This window comes from Oncorhynchus masou, chromosome 29, assembly GCF_036934945.1.
Source record: "Oncorhynchus masou masou isolate Uvic2021 chromosome 29, UVic_Omas_1.1, whole genome shotgun sequence".
Taxonomy (NCBI): Eukaryota; Metazoa; Chordata; class Actinopteri; order Salmoniformes; family Salmonidae; genus Oncorhynchus; species Oncorhynchus masou.
The window spans coordinates 33,359,362-33,381,345 of NC_088240.1; the positions used below are offsets into that span (position 1 = coordinate 33,359,362).

The 21,984-nt window shown below is 41.5% G+C and overlaps 1 protein-coding gene across 1 annotated transcript in view; it reads right to left on the reverse strand.

The window, feature by feature from the left end:
* The window catches only part of LOC135519574 (parathyroid hormone 2 receptor-like), a 116,666-nt gene that overhangs the window by 86,693 nt on the left and 7,989 nt on the right, over positions 1 to 21,984 (reverse strand). Inside the window, exons 2-5 of the mRNA XM_064944809.1 lie at positions 20,553 to 20,694; positions 12,859 to 12,969; positions 12,526 to 12,653; positions 12,131 to 12,228 (exon numbers count right to left, since the gene is read on the reverse strand). Of these exons, the coding sequence (XP_064800881.1) occupies positions 12,131 to 12,228; positions 12,526 to 12,653; positions 12,859 to 12,969; positions 20,553 to 20,694 (479 nt within the window). The remainder of the gene's footprint in view (positions 1 to 12,130; positions 12,229 to 12,525; positions 12,654 to 12,858; positions 12,970 to 20,552; positions 20,695 to 21,984) is intronic.

Sequence of the window (21,984 nt, forward strand, 5' to 3'; positions counted from 1 at the left end):
TTGGCAGAAGGTAACTTAGTCAGAGGGACGAACCTGGCCGCCTTTGAAAACCTGTCGATTATGACTAGGATAGTAGTATTGCCATGGGATGGAGGAAGTCCAGTAATAAAGTCCAATGAGATATGGGACCAGGGTCTGTGGGGAACAGGTGAAGGGTGAAGGAGTCCTTGTGGGCGGAGGTGAGAAGATTTGCCCTGGCAGCACACGGGACAGGCATTGACGAAAGTGGCAACGTCTTCTCTTATGGTAGGCCACCAGAACTTACGCTGGATGAACTCCAAGGTGCGACCTACGCCCGGATGACAGGTGAGGCGAGAGGAGTGCCCCCACAGAAGGACCTGAGTCCTCACTGCCTTGGGGACAAACAACCGATTGGCAGGACCTCCTTTCGGGTCCGGTTCGCTAGCTTGAGCACGTCTCACGGTATCCTCAACTTGCCACGAGATCGGAGCCACAATCTTAGCAGCAGGAAGGACAGGCATGTCCGTGTCATCTCGAATGGCAGGAGCGTAGACTCGGGACAGGGCATCCGGTTTGAGATTCTTCGACCCGGGCCGATAGGTGAGGATAAACTGGAATCGATTGAAGAAAAGAGACCATCTAGCTTGTCTAGAGTTCAACCGCTTCGCCTGCTGGATATACTCCAGATTTTTGTGGTCCGTAAGCACTTGAAACGGGTGAGAAGCCCCCTCGAGCCAGTGTCTCCATTCCTTCAATGCCATCTTAACCGCTAGGAGTTCACGATCCCCACATCGTAGTTCCTCTCAGTCGGGGTAAGCCGGTGTGAGAAGAAAGCGCACGGATGAAGCTTCTTGTCTTCACCCCTCTGAGACAGGACAGCTCCAACACCAACCTCTGATGCGTCTACCTCCACCACAAATGGTTCATCCGTAGTCGGTAGTATCAGGATGGGAGCAGAGAGAACGCGCTGCTTGAGTCCTTGGAAGGCCGTCTCAGCTTCTCTTCCCCACAAAAACCTTGCATTGCCACCCTTGGTTAAAGCTGAGAGAGGGGCTGCCACCAAGCTGAAGTTCTTGATGAACTTGCGGTAAAAGTTTGTGAAGCACAGGAAACGCTGAACTTCCTTAACGGATTTGGGGGTGGGCCAATCCGCTACCGCCCCTACCTTCCTGGGGTCCATTTGGACTCGACCGGGTTCCACTACAAATCCCAGGAATTGTACTCGGGATGAATGGAATTCACATTTTTCCGGCTTAACGTACAGATGGCTGTCCAGGAGGCGTTTGAGTACTTGTCTGACATGCTTAGTGTGTTCTTGAAGGGAGCTCGAAAAGATGAGGATGTCATCCAAGTAAACGAACACAAATATGTTAAGCATATCCCTAAGCACATCGTTTATGAGCGCTTGGAACACCGCTGGGGCGTTGGTCAGGCCGAAGGGCATCACCAAGTATTCATAGTGACCAGTAGGCGTGTTGAAAGCGGTCTTCCACTCGTCACCAGGTCTGATCCGCACAAGATGGTATGCGTTCCGCAGGTCAAGCTTAGTGAAAACAACTGCTTCCTGGAGCAGCTCGAAGGCTGTGGCCATAAGGGGTAGCGGGTAACGGTTACGGACGGTTATGGCATTGAGTCCCCGGTAGTCGATGCAAGGACGTAATCCACCGTCTTTCTTGGCCACAAAGAAAAACCCTGCTCCCGCCGGGGAGGTGGATGGACGCATGAGGCCTGCTTCCAGAGCGTCCTTGATGTAGGTATCCATAGCAGCTCGTTCGGGTGGAGATAGGGAAAAGATCCGACCCCTGGGGGGCAAGTGCCCGGAAACAGGTCGATGGGGCAATCGTAAGGTCTATGGGGTGGTAGCATGGTGGCCCTCTGTTTGCTAAACACCAGTTTGAGGTCATGGTAACACTCGGGAACTCGGGTCAGGTCGATGGATTCTAAAGACTCGGGAGTAGAACTCGGGGAATTCTGGAAAATACAAGTAGCTTGGCACGTAGGACCCCACTGCTTGATAGTGCCCACAGACCAGTCGATGTGAGGGTTATGGCTGTGAAGCCAGGGGTATCCAAGGACGAGAGGGAACTCGGAACAGGAGATCAAATGAAAGTTCATCAATTCCTGGTGTTGTGAAACTGAAAGTCGCAAGGAGGTAGTGACATGAGTGACAAGTCCAGATCCCAAAGGGCTTCCATCCAATGTAGTGACCCTCATGGGTTCACTTAGAGGTTCAGAGGGAACGCCATTCTCCTTCGCCCAGACACCATCCATGAAGTTACCTGCGGCTCCAGAGTCTACCAAGGCTTGAAGGTGAAGCTTGTGGTTGTCCCAGGAGAGGGTGACTGGAATGAGCAGACGGGAGTTGGACGGATGGGAGGAGGTTATGTTTCCCGTTACAGTTCCCCCCGGTCTGTACGGGACAGAGCGTTTCCCTGGAGCCCGGGACACGTGGAACGGAAATGGCCCGGTTTGCCGCAATATAGACAGCGTCGCTCCCTCATCCGGCGGTCTCTCTCAGCCTGGGAGATGCGTCCAATCTGCATGGGTTCCGATGGAGCCAGCGAGGATAAAGGTGGGGACTCGGAGCTGGGACAGATAGGGGCTAGAGGTCTACGGTTGAGTTCTCTCTCTCTCAGACGCTGGTCAATGCGTGAGGCCAACTTCATCAGGGACTCGAGATTGTCCGGTGGTTCCCGAGTGGCCAGTTCATCTTGGATAGTGTCGGAAAGGCCTTTCAGAAAGCACACCGTGAGCGCCTCGTTGTTCCAGCCACTTGCTGCTGCCACCGTGCGGAACTGGATGGCATAGTCCATCACGCTGCGCCAACCTTGGTGGAGAGTCAGGAGCTGTTTGGCTGAGTCAGAACCACTGCTTGGGCCTTGAAACACTCGTTTGAATTCCTCAGCAAAGGCAGAGTAGCTGGCACAGCAGGAACTATGGGCATCCCACACAGCAGTAGCCCAGGCCAGGGCTTTTTCCGACAGCAGGGTGATGATATAAGCGATCTTAGACCGGTCGGTGGGAAACGACGAGGGTTGTAGCTCAAAGGAGAGAGAACATTGGGTGAGAAACCCTTTACAAGCACTTGGATCACCTGAGAACCGTTGGGGAGGTGGAAGACGAGGTTCAGCCAGGGGGTTAACTGCCATGGGTACGTGAATCTGAGGTACTGGGACGGGAACTGTTGCCGGGGTAAGACGATCAGATATTTGCTTAATGGAAGTCAGCATCTCCGACAGTAGATGACAATGTCTAGCCATTAACCTCTTACACTTATGGTGGCGCTATTTCATTTTTGGAAGAAAAACGTTCCCGTTTTAAACAAGATATTTTGTCACAAAAAGATGCTCGACTATGCATATAATTGCTACTGTTCGAAAGAAAACACTCTGACGTGTCCAGAAATACAAATATCTTCTCTGTGCGTGCCCTTTAACGTGAGCTTCAGGCAAAACCAAGATGACTTGGCATCCAGGAAATGACAAGGATTTTTGAGGCTCTGTCTTTCATGATCTCCTTATATGGCTGTGAACGCAAGAGGAATGAGTCTGCCCTTTCTGTCGTTTCCCCAAGGTGTCTGCAGCATTGTGACGTATTTGTAGGCAGATCGTTGGAAGATTGACCATAAGAGACCACATTTACCACGTGTCCGCCCGGTGTCCTGCGCCGAAATTGGTGCGCAAAAGTCACCTGCCAGTATTTTTCCATGGGGCACAGAGAGAGAAGCAAGCTTCCACGAACTGCATGTCAATGAAGAGATATGTGAAAAAACACCTTGAGGATTGATTCCAAACAACGTTTGCCATGTTTCGGTCGATATTATGTAGTTAATCCGGAAAAAGTTTAACGTTGTAGGTGACTGCATTTTCGGTTCGTTTCGGTAGCCAGGCGCAATGTAGAAAACGGAACGATTTCTCCTACACACAGACGCTTTCAGGAAACACTGCGCATTTGGTATGTGGCTGGGAGTCTCCTCATTGAAAACATCAGAAGCTCTTCAAAGGTAAATGATTTTATTTATTTGGTTATCTGGCTTTTGTGAAAATGTTGCGTGCTACATGCTACACAAAATGCTATGCTAGCTTTGCATACTCTTACACAAATTAGTCAATTTCTATGGTTCAAAAGCATATTTTGAAAATCTGAGATGACAGTGTTGTTAAGAAAAGGCTAAGCTTGAGAGCAAACGCATTATTTTAATTTTATTTGCGATTTTCAGAAATCGTTAACGTTGCGTTATGCTAATGAGCCTGAGGCTTTAGTCACAAACCCGGATCCGGGTTGGGGAGTTTCAAGAAGTTAATGGACAAAAAAATGTGCTTTTCTTTCAAAAACAAGGAGATTTCTAAGTGACCCCAAACTTTCGAACGGTAGTGCTGCACTGCTCAAAAAAATAAAGGGAACACTAAAATAACACATCCTAGATTTGAATGAATTAAATATTCTTAAGAAATATTTTTTTCTTTACGTAGTTGAATGTGCTGACAACAAAATCACACAAAAATGATCAATGGAAATCAAATTTATCAACCCACGGAGGTCTGGATTTGGAGTGAGACTCAAAATTAAAGTGGAAATCCACACTACTGTTCACCTTCACTGTCAGTCATACTACCTGTCCAGCTACCAACACAGATTCCACTAATCTTTCAATTATTTAAAATGTCTATAGGAACCCAGCTGAGACCGGGAATAATTGATATGGGTCATCTAACAGTAAGGTTGTAACTATTGAAGATGCAAAAAGCAGTTTTACGAAATACATTTGTTTCATTGACAGATACGTATTATTATAAATAAATAAATAATATAACATTATTATTATTATCATAATCTTTATTATTATTTTTGTTACATGTAAGACATACCCAGAACCAGGCAGTGATGAAAACATTTTAAAGGAGCTCTAATTCAAACATGCAAAGATATATATTTGATACAATTACCCCATTAAAAACTGTTGTTATAATATCACTTCTCATTGTGTACATTTCAAGGTTTCACAAATATAAAACAACTATCTAATTAATGTTTCTCAGACTAAAACACTGTTGAGTTTCCTATTTACTAAAGAACAATCACTAAGACAAAATACAAAAAGTTGTAATATAATCTGTATACATGTCATTCTATATTGAAAACAAGTACATTCTGTAAGATTTTGATGTTGATGTGATAAAACCTTTTTTTTATTAATCTCGCAATTTAGGATAATACTGTTTATTTGATACTTTACTTAAATTGTATTATTTATATTGCTTCATACCATGCTAAAACATGACCAAGCAATGCAAACAGATGTGGAATTAACCCCATAACAGGTGTGTGTCTTTTTGGATCAATAATTGATCAAAAATACCAATAGGGGTGATCAGATCCTCTTCCCTATTACGGCATCATATAATGCAGTCATATGCAAATCCATAAAACTCTGTCAATAAAACATTTCAAACTTTAACAGGACTACCATGCATATCCTACCTTCTGGGCCTGAGTAGCAGGTAGTTTACTTTGGGCACCTCAGTCATCCAAACCTTCGAATACTGCCCCCTATCCCTAACAAGTTAAAGGTTTTGTAAGTTGTAACAGGTCTCATTCATCAGTCTAGAGATTGGATAAAAAGGGCTTCCATCTAAGGAATGCCCCACTTACTAAAAACAATCTCTTGTCATAGACCACCTTGCCCTTTGGCTACTGACGTATGTTACAAACCCCATGTGTCTTAAAGCTTAAGATAGAATGGCTGCTGTAGAAGGATTTGACCCCAGTTTGCAACTACCATTTTTGGCCTTAATTGCAGGCCCATCCAATAGCGGTAAAACTTGTTTTGTAAAAAGTATTTTAGAGAATTCTGAACATGCATTATCTCAGAAACCTGAAAATATTGTGTGGTTTTATTCATGTTATCAACCTTTGGATGATGAGCTGTTGAAGAAAATAAAAATCAAGTTTGTTGAAGGAATACCCGCATCCCTGTCTGATGATTAACTTTTACCTCCTTATAAAAACAATCTGATGTTTTTGGACGTTATGTTATTTGCAGGTAGCGAACATCCTGAAATTGCACGAGCTTTTACCCAATATACTCATCATAAAAATTGGATTATGGGGATAGTGAAAAGTTTGAGCTCTGTCTTTATAGCTTCAGAGGACATGTGGTGTAAAAGAGCCATGTTGCTTGTTCTGTTAGAAAATAGAATACAGAGTATTCTTTTTGTCGTTTTTGGTCCAGACCTCCACACTTTACCACGTCTTTCACTTACTGAGTTCCTTTTAACGGTTGACCTCCACTTTTTAGGGGCTGGCCTGCGCCTTATACCCGGAGGTCTCTTTTTTGGTCTTCAAGACAACAGCATAAAACCCCGAGCCTTTTTGATGCTCGGCATCTGATGACGCCTTTCTGGTAATATCATTGGCTACAACCTCACTTACAATATTTTTAGCCGTTGATTTTAAATGTGGTTTGGCTATGCTGAGGCCTCTCTTCATAAACGGTAAAACCATCCTAAAGAGTTTACAAAATATGCGTCCTATCCCTGAACCGTACATGGTCGGGGATCCGTGATAGCCAGGTAATCCATTACCCACCTGATCAACATAATATGAGGCATAGCGGTTAGGGTCGAGATGTTGGTTGTGTTCCATAAACATAATACAACTAAATTAAAATGGTTATTAAAAAAATATTTATATAATACTAATAATATATTAGATATGTAGAGAGGTTTTGGAGGGTCTAAAGTGGAGTTTTACAATCATTTTACAAAAGTAAATTCAATGTTTTTGTTTTCGATCCGTTTTAAGCTCAACCAGAATGTTTTCAATATATTTTTGCTTACAGGTACGTAGTGTGGCTTGTCATAGTTAACACTGACTACATCACCATCCTTTCCTTCTATATGCACTGTTCTCAGGAGGGGCTCATAACTGTCTCCTACCCTTTGATAGGATATGATGTCGGTATACACAAATATGTTGTAAACCCTGCATGTATATCCACAGGGAATGGGAATAATTTCTCTCTTACATACGTCCATTTATTAGAACTCATCCCCAACTTGTAGGCTAAATTACCGCTGGTCTTTATACCCCCATCAGCATCACCTGAGATTTGTACACGTTTATGAACAGGGTTGTAGTTCAAGAGTAGTATATTGTTCAGGGTTAGGAGTTCGTTCAACTCTGAGACGATAAGTTTCGGGGGTTCCGATATCCTTTTGCAAAAGAAATCACGGTCCTTATCCTTGATATTATACCAACTATGGGGGTATGTAATCTCTCTGAGACCTACTTCCCAGGCCTCTGATAACTCTATACACTTTGGAAAATTGGTTGTATAATTCGAATTTTGGATTTTCATATATATATATATATGTGCAGATGCGTTTTATTTATTTATTTTACCTTTATTTAACCAGGCAAGTCAGTTAAGAACAAATTCTTATTTTCAATGACGGCCTAGGAACAGTGGGGAGAGTCAGGTAGAAGCCGTTGTGTTCCATGATGCACTCCTGTGTTTTTCAACATCTGCTCCGCCATCCTTCTTGCCTCTCTGGTGTACAATAACGTTAATGAGCCCCTTTCAAATAACGAGAACATTTCATTTTCATTCTTCAGATTCATCCACAAGACGGGATACCAGTTGTGTCCATTGTAGACTCTCGCCCGAATGTCGTATATGATTCAAAATTTGATCCATTTTTAGCACACGCTCTGCATTAGCCCATGTATTGTGGGTTGTGTAGAACGATACATTGTTCACTTTATTTTCAATAATTTGCTGCATAACATTTGTAAGTTATCTCAAAATAAATGTTTTTTTTATTCTCTCTAACATCGTATGCATATAGATACCCATTGCTTTACATCTAAATCAAAAATATGTATTGTTACTCGGTCTCTTGCGGTTTATTGAGCAAGAAAGTCACCACAACCGCCACCAAAGCTTCCTTGTATTTGTTGTCGTCCACCTGGGTGTGCCGGATTCCTTTGAGGTTCTCGTGGATGTAGATCGCCTCCTTCAGTTCATGTAGGAAAGCCTTGGTTACCCCGTAAACTCTGGGAATAGACAGCACAAGACCCATAGACTCCAGGGCCTTGACCATCGAAGGTATAAAGCGGCTGGACCAAAGTCTTTTCACCAGCTCCTCAAAATGGTTGAAGAAATAGTACCGTGGGGGGTCGTATAAACACGGATGTCGTCGTTGGCTGGGGTGATTGATCTCACAACCAATGCATTTTTCTCATATATACTCTCCAATCACCACATCTAAAAGTGTGGCTACAGAGGCCTTGATGGTGTCCACAAAAATAGTATTGACCACCCCATCAAACACATCCTCAGGCGGTGTACATGTAGGGGGTGTTGGGGGTCTTGCCTGGGGGGAGTAGAATGGAGGGCTGTGAGGCATAGAGTCCTTAGGGTCTGGTACCCTTGACGTATCGGAGTCCTGGTATGGTATATGAATATCCATGGTATATGCTGAAATGAAGAACCGGAGGCTTTATGGGCACTCCTTTAATTGTTGAACCAGTCATTTGGTATCGGGGCGTGGTTAACGCAGCAGACTCGTACTTAGTTTTCTTAGGGGGCTGACCCTTCTGAGGATGACCCTTCTTGAGGTTCCTTTGAATCATAATCCTCAGGATTCGCATATATTATGCACTTCCTTACATGAACAATGCTCTGCCATTGTTGGCTCTGTACAAAAAGAGCATCCACAAACTCTAACATTTTCAATTCCATTAGGTCCCAACTTTTAAAAGGAAAAAGCATATGCAACCTAAAATCCTCAGTCAGGCCACCATCACGAATGTTTTGGTTACAGATTTCCTCATTGCTGATAGAGAACTCCACACACCCACATGGAAGTCCATTCTTTCTTTGTATTTTCACCCTCTGAAATATTCTTCCTGAGGAGTCAGGGGCACCTTCCCAACGGGTCTCGTAGCCCGTGAACACGCTCTACCCCTTTGTGATAACTCTAAGTTTCGGGACACACCACCTTGCAAAAAACCTGCCAGTCTTCAAGCCTGTAGTCTACTTCTAAAGTCTGGTCTGTATATTCTTCTCCTTCGGCTACGGTATAGAGGTTCACTCTACAGGCCGGGTAATCAAACAGATAACCCCATTGCTGTCCATTAGGCATCATCACTTGATCTTTCAGCGCAGTTGTGGGCGGTATTTGGGTTCTATACATATTTAGAAACTGCATCGTATATTGATGCTTTATACTCGGACCTTTCTCTATGTTTCAACCAAGGTCAGGCTTCGGTTGTTACGGTCATCACGGGTGTGTCACTGATCACAAAATCCATGTTTAATTTCTTTTGTGGTTTATCGTGGGCGCTTGGTGTGTTCTGGGGCTTATTTATAATGTGTCTGCCCCCCCCCCCCATATCCCTGGACATTCCTGTTTCATAGACAACAGCCCTAAGGTCACTAAAACAGGGTGGGGGCCATACTCTTTGAAATATTCAACACATCCCCCAGTTCAACGAGGTCCCTACACATCAATCATCATGACTGCTTCAAAGGAACTGATGGAATATATGCATAAATTAACACCCATTCTAAAGCGTGAGAACAGGAACAACAGCATGCCCATATATGGGCACTCCCTAGAGCACGTGATAACTTCCCGCCAGGATGCCCAATGTTGGGGAATAATCAGAATTAATTGGGTAACATAGATAGGATGTTTTATTTTCATGATATGCTTATGAGTTATTTCTCATAAGAATGTATTTTGTTGTACTATAGTGGTGGCCATTGGCAGTTATCTGTTCTCTGTCAGGACTAAGTTGCTTGGGCCGTTGAGAGGGGAGAGGTCAAGGTGTCATCATGTGTAAACATATCTTTTGCTCCACTGTGTCTGTGTGCCAGTCACTCCCTACTTTTCCCATCGGTGAGAGGAGGATGGCAGTGTCTGGAATCATTCTATGCTCTCTCTATCTTAACCTATAGCCTCACTCTCCTCTCCGTGAGCTTGTCCAGGATTGGTTGTATTTAGAATTGGTTGTATCTAAATGACAATTTGTTATATATCATTGGGTGGGGGTAATGTCTTGGTACCATTTTGTACCAAGGACGAAATAAGAGCTTTGTTTAGGAGACCAAACTGAACGATAATTTATAGCCAAGTCTGTCTGGCTAGGGGATACTCCTCTCTGAAGTAAAGTCTTTCTTTGTGTAAATTCCTGGGACCTGTGGATTGTCATGTCGTTTAGGGGGGGAGGATCTTCGCTATAAAGGATCCCATTTGCCATTATGTTGGAACTCTCAACTTTTTATTAGAGATACTGAACTGTTGAAAGTCAAAATGCTATTGCAATGTGGAAGGGACTCTCAGAGAATTCATTGATAGACACTGAATTGATCTGAGTGTCACAGGGTTTGTGATAGAGCTCATATAATTAAAGATGGACTTTGATAACTAACTCTGACTTGTGTGTGTGGTTTGCTCCCATGATTTGGTAAATAGAGGAAATTTCCACGACACCATATATGGGCATACACACGTAACCCATGACATAGGGTCATAAATCACACGTTTGACGTGTGTCGTCTACTGTATTCTCTCTTGCACTGTACCTCCAGTCTCTCCTATCTCTCTCACAGTATAACGGAATCCCACACATTAGCCTTGGGATCACTGAATGTATGACCTGTTTGGAATGAGCACTCCCTCACCTGCTTGGCTTCTACAGGGTAAAGAGATATCAGTTTGCCCTGGAGAGAAACAACTGTCCACAGTTAGTTACGACATATCAGTGATTTATATCTGCTGCAGAGTACCTTAGTGGAATGGTAAAGTGTTTAAATACTTATGGAAATAAGGTATTCCTAGTAGTTTATTTTTAATGCATTTGCAAAAAATGTTGCTTTCATTTTGGATTACTCTGCAGTCTGCATTTACATGTTGACAAATATATTTTCACCCTTGCAGTGCACAGCCACGGAACAGCTATATAGTGCTCAATTGCACAAGTCAAACCAAAATTGGTTTGGCACAGTGTTTGTATGCAAAACTGAGTCTTTATTGATCAAATGATTATAACTGGCAGCATCTCACACTCTTTCAGAAAGACACACACACACACACACACACACACACACACACACACACACACACACTGGAACAGTAGTGGAGAGGGTAGTAAGTTTTAAGTTCCTCGGCATACACATCACAGACAAACTGAATTGGTCCACTCACACAGACAGCATTGTGAAGAAGGCGCAGCAGCGCCTCTTCAACCTCAGGAGGCTGAAGAAATTTGGCTTGTCAACAAAAGCACTCACAAACACTCACAAACTACAGATGCACAATCGAGAGCATCCTGGCGGGCTGTATCACCGCCTGGTACGGCAACTGCTCCGCCCACAACCGTAAGGCTCTCCAGAGGGTAGTGAGGTCTGCACAACGCATAACCGGGGGCAAACTACCTGCCCTCCAGGACACCTACACCACCCGATGTTACAGGAAGGCCATAAAGATCATCAAGGACAACACCCACCCGAGCCACTGCCTGTTCACCCCGCTATCATCCAGAAGGCGAGGTCAGTACAGGTGCATCAAAGCTGGGACCGAGAGACTGAAAAACAGCTTCTATCTCAAGGCCATCAGACTGTTAAACAGCAACCACTAACATTGAGTGGCTGCTGCCAAAACACTGACTCAACTCCAGCCACTTTAATAATGGGAATTGATGGGAAATGATGTAAAATATATCACTAGCCACTCTAAACAATGCTACCTTATATAATGTTTACATACCCTACATTATTCATCTCATATGTATACGTATATACTGTACTCTATATCATCTACTGCATCCTTATGTAATACATGTATCACTAGCCACTTTAACTATGCCACTTTGTTTACATACTCATCTCATATGTATATACTGTACCCGATACCATCTACTGTATCTTGCCTATGCTGCTCTGCACCATCACTCATTCATATCTTTATGTACATATTCTTTATCCCCTTACACTGTGTATAAGAAATTTGTTTTGGAATTGTTAGTTAGATTACTTGTTGGTTATTACTGCATTGTCGGAACTAGAAGCACAAGCATTTCGCTACACTCACATTAACACCTGCTAACCATGTGTATGTGACAAATAAAATTTGATTTGATTTGATTTTGACACACTCACCTGAAGTATCCAATGATGAAGATAGCCACTAGTAGAGAGCTGAAGGACACAGCATAGCCCACAGTGTACATGACATACAGCCGCTCAAAGAAGTTCTGCTGGAAGAGAGGGAGGGATGTATAACCGTAGATCTGCCCATACAGAGGTGTTACTAGATAAGCTGAAACTGTCATGTAGTGGTTCCAGTGGGTTTGAGCATGGTTCTGGCAACACGAGGGTTGTGGGTTTGTTCCTCGCATGAGCCACATATACTTATACAGTATATTCTATGTGTCACTGTCAACTGTAAGTGACTTTAAATGAAAGCACATGATTTTACATGAAATATATGGTGACATGGAGGGTTTATGTTTGGGTTTAAGATTAATCTACAGTAGCTAAAGAACAGTACCCACTTTCCCTCTCTCGTTGCTTGGCTTCATAAACCCAGGGCCCAGACACTCTGAGTAGTTAGGCCACGTCCTGTTCAGGCTCTCCACAAACACCCACGACCCATTGATGTCACACTTCCTGTAGGTGTGACCTGGAACATATCAACAACACACTGTAGTGCTTCACTTGGGTCCACATGTTACATGTGAGATAATACATATGGTAATTCAAGCATTAAAATTCACAAAAAATGTACAATATTATCAATAATTCACTGGTAAAGAGATATTGTTTTCTAATCCTATTTATATGTGCAACCCATTCTTCCATGCATGCAGAGTAGAGTTGGGTGTTACCTTTGTGGTTGAAGTCGTAGACATAGCTGGGGCAGGGGACCTTGGTGACAGCTCCTGGGTAACCCTGAGGCCAGCAAACCAGGCCGTCCCAACCAGGGGGGCAAAGGTCATCTGGAGGAGAGGTAGAATGCTTCGAATTCAGAGTTTACTCATTTCAACTACAGTATGTGACCGGTGTACAACCTCAGAAATATGAACACGTTGGGAATGGAGGTTGTTTGGAATACTGATACTTTACTGTATTGATATATCAGCACACTTCCCCATGCAACACAAGGAGTGCACACGCTGATTTTATGCCTCGATCATAACGGTTAAAATGTTTACCTGTAAAACTTAAATTAATAGCCTGGGTGTTTATTTGCTTCAATCAATGAACATAAGGGTTTTACAGTTTTTCTTTTGATTGCTAAACGACAGTGGACACAACTGGAGTCACATGTGCAAAACTCTAACTACAGTCTGCACAGCAGCAGTTCATGTGGACCAAACACTAGTTCGTTTTTCATTGCTTGAAGACAGTATTTCAAAACTCTACACACTTATCCCATGACTTTAACCACAACCTGCACAACACTGTGGATCTACAGCACTTTGTTCAAATGCTAACACACTGCTGTCAAAACTGTGAACCACACATTCAAAAAGGAATAGATTTCAGCCTTGTGCCTTTCAAACACTGCTGATTGCAATTTCAGCTGAAAGGCTAAGCAGGTGTCTTGTTTTAGACTTGTTAGTGAGCACACACACATATTACAGTATATATAGGTAGAGCTCAGAAAGACTCATTTTGGAAATGGAACAAGGAAGATGGGTTCGTGGAGGGAGAAGGGTGGCAGGGAGAGGGCGGATGCGTGGAGGAAGACAAAGAAGACAAAGAGCTGTTATTTCAGATGAAATAAGGGCTACACTTATAGACCATGTCGTGAACCATGGTCTCTCATTGAGAGAGGCAGGGTTGAGGGTGCAACCCAATCTGCAAAGATCCACAGTGGCATCTGTAATGCGAATTTTCCATCATACAAACAGGTGAGAGTTACATCCTTACAGTAAATGAAAACATTACAGGAATCTATTTTGTATTGCAATTATAGAATATTTACACAGATATATATTACAGTAAGTTTGACTGTAAAATATATTTTTACAACAGGACCCAAAGGCTACCCCCAACAGGGGGAAGAGGAAAAATATTTTTAGATGCGCAGGAAAATGCTATTGTTGACATGGTTGTTGTCAACAATGCAATAAAACTGCGGGAGATTCAAGATAGAGTGCTGGCTGATAATGATATATTTGAAAATGTTAATTCTGTCAGCACAAGAACTATTGCTCGAGTCCTAAAGAAACACCAAGTTAAAATGAAACAGTTATACACTGTACCGTTCGAGAGAAACAGTGAATGGGTAAAAGAGCAAAGATACCAATATGTCCAGGTAAGACGTCTGAGGTTACGTACACAGCTATACAAAATATTTACAGTAAAAAAAAACACTAGCATTTCTACAGTAAAACTGTGCACTTACTGTTTTTCAGAGAGAAATGGAGGTGGAAGCACTGGAAAGACCACATTCATTTGTATTTATCGATGAAGCTGGATTTAACCTTGCCAAAACACGGCGCAGAGGAAGGAATGTTATAGGTCAAAGGGCCACTGTGGAGGTTCCAGGCCAAAGGGGGGGAAATATCACCATGTGTGCTGCAATGGCCAATGATGGTTTGCTTCTCAACACACCACTCATTGGCCCATACAACACAGAAAGGCTTATAGCTTTCCTAGAACAGCTCTATGCTCAGCTAGTGCCAGCAGAACAGGGGAAGCCAGTAAGAAACCCCCAAGTTTTTGTCATAGTTTGCGATAACATTGCTTTTCACCACTCTGCAGCTGTCACAGATTGGTTTGCAGCACATCACAGATTTATGGTTTTGTACCTGCCTGCATATTCACCCTTCCTCAACCCAATAGAGGAGTTTTTCTCTGCCTGGAGGTGGAAAGTTTTTGGTCACCACCCACATGACCAAATGTCTCTTTTGGAAGCCATGCGTGCCGGATGTGAGGACACGAGTCCAGAGGACTGCCAGGGATGGATAAGGCACTCCAGAAGGTTCTTCCCCAGGTGCATGGCAAGAGAAAACATTAGATGATGTGATGTTGAAGAAAACCTGTGGCCTGATGCTAGAGAGAGGCAGGATTAGCCCCTCAATTATTTTTTTGAATTAATTATTTACTTTTAGTTTCTACCTTTTTTTTCTCATTACTGTAATTCCGTAAATTACTACAGACTATTGAAGCAAACTGCTAATTTTCATTTACCTTAAAGAATTGTTATGTTCTAAAAAAAAAAAAAAATCATGTGAAAGAATGTCACTCTTTTCTTTGAAGAAAATATTACTTTGTATGAAGTCACTGAAATTGTTCAAACTGTAAAGATGAAAAGTTTGTATTTTCTGTATTGGTGTTTGATGCTAGTGTTTTTACTCTCAGTGTGTTCTGAGTGACAGTGTGTGTTATCTCAGTGAGGGTTGTGCATAGTGTTTGGCTGCACTGAGCGTGTTTTGAGCCATGTGTTAAGAGTTGTGTTGCTTGGAATGAGTTTTGCAGGTGATGTGAACTGTTTAGCTCAGGTGACTGTTAGTAGTGCAGACTGTAGTTAGAGTTTTACACATGTGACTCCAGTTGTGCCCACTGTCGTTTAGCAATCGAAAAAAACTGTAATGTCATGTAATATTTAAAATGGTATATAACTGCCTTAATGTTGCTGGACCCCAAGAAGAGTAACTGCCGCCTTGTGGATGCTTAATAAATAGAAATACATAACTGCCGCTTATTGGAGACAGGCTTGTGTTTCAGGTAGGTGTCTATTCCCTTAATGCACCCACCTTGCAGTCTCGCCTTCTTCTGATCCACCACAGACAAATGTTGAAGCCTGACTTTTTTTTTACATCTCTCACTCATTTTAGATCAATTCCTAAATGTCTGGCTGTTGCCTTGCCCAAATTTTGCTCTAAAAATGTGATCACTGCGAGCTTGAATTTGATGTTTTCTTTTCTTTTTGGCGGCACCATGGCTAGCAACAATGACAGCTTTAAAATATATATATAATTGAATGCATAATTAATTTACCGTGGGAGTATAATTAATTGACAGTGGGAGTATAATTAATTGACCGTGGGAATATCAAAGCACATCTAACCACTAGGCAGGTAACCTAGTGGGAAGAGTGTTGTGCCAGTAACCAGAAGGTTGCTGCATCAAATCCCTGAGCTGACAAGATAAAAATCAGTTGTTCTGCCTCTGAGCAAGGCTGTTATCCCACTGTTTGTTGGATACTGTGGATGTTGATTAAGACAGCCCCCCGCACCTGTCTGATTCAGAAGGTTTGGGTTAAATGCAGAAGACACATTTCAGTTGAATACATTCAGTTAGACAACTGACTAGGTACTTCCCTTTCCCTACATATGAAAATTAAAAAGGTTTATAAATGAATTACTATTAGTCAGACAAAACCTGCTGAGTTTAGCAATAAATAGTGGTTGAATTTATCCTTAAACTTACTACCTTGATGTGTAATTTTTATAAAAAGTTTGTAAATAGCACCTAAATCGTAGCAAAAATGTTTTTATTTTATTTTAACCTTTATTTAACTAGGCAAGTCAGTCAGAACAAGTTGTTATTTCCAATGACGGCCTACCCCAGCCATACCCTAACCGAGACAACACTGGGCCAATTGTGCACCGCCCTATGGGACTCTCAATCACGGCTGGTTGTGACACAGCCTGGTTGTGACACAGCCTGGAATCAAATCAGGGTCTGTAGTGATGCCTCTAGGACTGAGATGCAGTGCCTTAGCCCGCTGTGTCACTTGGGAGCCACCAATCTTGAAGGCCGGAGCTCCATCTTGGGGTTTTTTCCTCCGAGACTGTTCATGTATCTCGATGGCCTTCTCTGGTTACAGACGGTATATACAGTACAGTGCCTTCAGAAAGTATTCACACCCCTTGACTTTTTTCAAATTTTGATGTGTTACAGCCTGAATTTAAAAAGCATAAAATGTTGTTGTAACTGGCCTGTACACAATACCAGATAATATCAAATTGGAATTATGTTTTTTAACATTTTTACAAATTAATACAAAATAAAAAGCAAAAATGTCTTGAGTCAATAAGTATTCAACCCCTTTGTTATGGCAAGCTTAAATAAGTTTAGGAGTAAAAATGTGCTTAACAAGTCACATAAGTGGCATGGACTCACTCTGTGTTCAAAAATAGTGTTTAACATGATTTTTGATACCTCATCTCTGTACCCCACACATAAAATTATATGTAAGGTCCCTCAGTCAAGTAGTGAATTTCAAACACAGATTCAACCACAAAGACGAGGGAGGTATTCCAATGCCTCGCAAAGAAGATCTATTGGTAGATTTAAAGCATGTAATATCCCTTTGAGCATGGTGAAGTTATTAATTACACTTTGAAGAGTGTATTAATTCACCCAGTCACTACAAAGATAGAGGCGTCCTTCCTAACTCGGTTGCTGGAGAGGAAGAAAACCGCTCAGTGATTTCACCATGAGGCCAATGGTGACTTTAGAACAGCTACAGAGTTTAATGGCTGTGATAGGAGAAAACTGAGGATGAATAAACAACATTGTCGTTATTCCACAATACCAACCTAAATGACAGAGTGAAAAAAGGAAGCCTTTTCAGAATAAAAGTATTCCTAATCATGTATCCTGTTTGCAAGAAATGTGGCAAGCAGGACAATAAACTAAAACACAAAGCCAAATCTACCCTGGAGTTGCTTACCAAGAAGACAGTGAATGTTCATGAGTGGCTGAGTTACAGTTTTGATTAAAATGTACTTGAAAACCTATGGCAAGACCTGAAAACAGTTGCCAATTATGACCAATTTGACATAGCTTGAGGAATTTTGAAGAATAATGAGCAAATGTTGCACAATTCAGGTGTGGAAAGCTTTTAGAGACTTACCCAGAAAAACTCACAGTTGTTATCGCTGTGCTTCAGCGAAGCTGATTACTTTGGTTCTACAAATTATTGACTCAGGGGTGTGAACACTTACACCATCTTAATATTTTCTTTTCATTGACCAGTCTGAGATATGGCTTTTTCTTTGCAACTCTGCTTAGAAGGCCAGCATTCCGGAGTTGCATTGGCACTCTAATGTACTTGTCCTCTTGCACAGGTGTGCACCGGGGCCTCCAACTCCTCTTTCTATTCTGGTTAGTGCCAGTTTACGCTGTTCTGTGAAGGGAGTAGTACACAGTGTTGTACGAGAACTGCAGTTTCTTGGCAATTTCTCGCATGGAATACACCTTCATTTCTCAGAATAAGTATAGACACGAGTTTCAGAAGAAAGTTCTTAGTTTCTGGCCATTTTGAGTCTGTAATCGAACCCACAAATGCTGATGCTCCAGATACTCAACTAGTCTAAAGAGGTATTGTTTTATTGCTTCTTTAACCTCTTACATCTATGGGGGCGCTATTTCATTTTTGGATGAAAAACGTTCCCGTTTTAAACAAGATATTTTGTCACAAAAAGATGCTCGACTATGCATATAATTGATACCATTCGGAAAAAAACACTCTGACGTGTCCAGAAATACCAAGATATTCTCTGTGCGTGCCCTAGAACGTGAGCTTCAGGCAAAACCAAGATGAGATGGCATCCAGGAAATGACAAGGATTTTTGAGGCTCTGTTTTCCATTGTCTCCTTATATGGCTGTGAATGCGAGAGGAGTGAGTCAACCCTTTCTGTCATTTCCCCAAGGTGTCTGCAGCATTGTGACGTATTTGTGGGCAGATCATTGGAAGATTGACCATAAGAGACCACATTTACCAGGTGTCCGCCCGGTGTCCTGCGCCGAAATTGGTGCGCAAAAGTCACCTGCCAGTATTTTTCCATGCGATACAGAGAGGAAAGCAAGCTTCCACGAACTGCATATCAATGAAGAGATATGTGAAAAAACACCTTGAGGATTGATTCCAAACAACGTTTGCCATGTTTCGGTCGATATTATGTAGTTAATCCGGAAAAAGTTTTACGTTGTAGGTGACTGAATTTTCGGTTCGTTTCGGTAGCCAGACGCAATGTAGAAAACGGAACGATTTCTCCTACACACAGACGCTTTCAGGAAAAACTGCGCATTTGGTATGTAACTGAGAGTCTCCTCATTGAAAACATCAGAAGCTCTTCAAAGGTAAATGATTTTATTTATTTGGTTATCTGGTTTTTGTGAAAATGTTGCGTGCTAAATGCTACTCAAAATGCTATGCTAGCTTTGCATACTCTTACACAAATTAGTCAATTTCTATGGTTCAAAAGCATATTTTGAAAATCTGAGATGACAGTGTTGTTAAGAAAAGGCTAAGCTTGAGAGCAGACGCATTATTTTCATTTTATTTGCGATTTTCAGAAATCGTTAACGTTGCGTTATGCTAATGAGCCTGAGGCTTTAGTCACAAACCCGGATCCGGGATGGGGAGTTTCAAGAAGTTAATCAGCATAACAGTTTTCAACTGTGCTAACATAATTGCAAAATTGTTTTCGAATGATCAATTAGCCTTTTAAAATTATAAATTTGGATTAGCTAACACAACGTGCCATTGGAACACAGGAGTAATGGTTGCTGATAATGGGCCTCTGTACACCTATGTAGATATTCCATAAAAAAAATCTGCCGTTTCCAGCAACAATAGTCATTTACAACATTAACTATGTCTACACTGTATTTCTGATCAATTTGATGGTATTTTAATGGACAAAAAAATTTGTGTTTCTTTCAAAAACAAGGACATTTCTAAGTGACCCCAAATTTTTGAACGGTAGTTTATGTAATTTAGGTATTGTTGTATTTAATTTTCCATAAACTTGTAAACATTTCTAAAAACATGTTTTCACTTTGACATTATGGGGTATTTTGTGTGTAGACGGGTGAGAAAAAGAATATTTAACTCATTTTGAATTTAAGAAGTAATACAACAAAATGTGACTTGTTTCTGGGAGCTAGGCGTATATGTAGCACGTTATTACTTCATAGGAGAGACATTTGAATTTTTTGGGGCAGAAATGCATTCTGGAACATGTGAACTTTCATGTGCCTTAATATCAAATGTGTATTCCATCTGTAAATACGAATACAATTGCTAAATTACAAGCCTAGTTGGTTTAGCCACGGAAAAAAGCAGGAAACTTCTCGCTAGCCATGAATGGCTGAGATAATGGATGGGCTGGACATGCCTAGAGATGAGTTCGGATTGGTCTGCCATGTAGAACACTTCTGTCTATAACATGAGCTGCACCGTATGTGTAGGTTATCCTTTTTCACACAGCTTTTTTTTTAATATAATGATGAACTGCAAAAGTGTTGCTCTCCACTTTCTGGAGGACCGAGATTTGAAATCAGTGGAATGCCCGTGGAAGCATGAGTATGATAGCTTAATAGATGGAGACAATTCTGGCATTTGACTGCAAATATGCGGAGAGAGTCAAAAAGAGAACGCAGAAGGCTGTTGTATAAAACACCTGTCTCCGGATTACATCTTCAAACTGAGGGCAACCATGGCATCCGTGACAGATAGGGAGAAGCGTTCATCCATGAAAACAGGTAAGAGAGTCTAGCTTGGTACGTTTTCAGATATTATACATTTGTAATGTTGTTATATGTTGTTATTACCTGCAGGGTCGCGGGTGGAGAGGTTCTGGTGGCATTGGAGTTTAATGTCATACAGAATGTACATCTGCTCCTCTGCTGTCAGACTCTCATCAGATCCACCCTGCAGACGACAAGCAGTGGCTAGTGTCAGTCTCACATTCTTCTGAGATAAATAGAGGTTTACAAGTTACAAGTTTCTGACAAAAAAAATATTAAGTTAACACCTCTTCTGAGTGGTTGTCTAATGTTCTCAAAGGCCTGTTCTGATTACGGCCTTACAGTATTTCACACAGCGAAATAAAGATTGGTCACAAGTAATGAAAGAGATTGGAAATGCAAAGAGATCGGAAATGTTTAACATGAAGAAAACATTTAAAACAATGCACCCACATAACAACCAGACCTGGGTTCAAATACAATTTCAAATATATGAATTACTTTCATATACATTCAAAGTAAGTACTCAGATATATTTTATTTGAAAAGGCAAGTGGTGGAATATTTTAATGTATTTGAAAATACTCAAATACATTGACTCAAATACACCCCCATGCATTTATTGTATTTGAAAATAGTATTTGAAAACATTTAAAAATACTCTTCAATACAATTTTGTAAGATATATATATATATATATATATTTTTTTTTTACAAATAACCAGTCAAATACTCAAATAAAAGTACTTGTTTTGGGCTGTGTTTTTGAAAATACTAGTATTTTAAATACCAGATACTCAAATACACATGTATTTGAACCCAATAACAATTAAAGTAATGCTTCCCTTTCAAATCCCACACAAAATATTGAACCGTGTTCAAACAATACAGAATGCACAATCATTACCATATTGGGAAGGCTATTTACTTCAAATGTTTTGGAACTTGTTCTGTTGTTATATTTGTGCCTTATGGAATAACAAACATATTCTAAGTATGTGTATGCTTTCCTCAATTATTTTTCATTAGAATTTAACCTTTATTTAACTAGGCAAGTCAGTTAAGAACAAATTCGTATTTACAATGACGGCCTACACCGGCCAAACCTGGACGACGCTGGGCCTATTGTGCGCCGCCCTATGGGACTCCCAATCACAGCCTGTTGTGATACAGCCTGGATTCAAACCAGGGTGTCTGCAGTGATGCTTCTAGCACTGAGATGCAGTGCCTTAGACCGCTGTGCCACCTGGGAGCCCAAAGTAGCCTAAAGTACTTTGAATGACTCTATGCCCTTTTGAGTTCAGTTACTGTACGGTGTCTTCAAATGCCATATCACTTTTGAGTTAAGAAAACGATTTGTGGATGTGGATGACTCATTGAATGGCATGAACCAGAGTCAAGATAAATTATTAATTCATTTTCATTTTGATAATAGATTTTTCTCAGAAAGTAAAGTTTGGTTGTTGCCATGACATACAGACAAGGAAGGAGTTGCAAGAGTTTGCCTTTTTGTTTG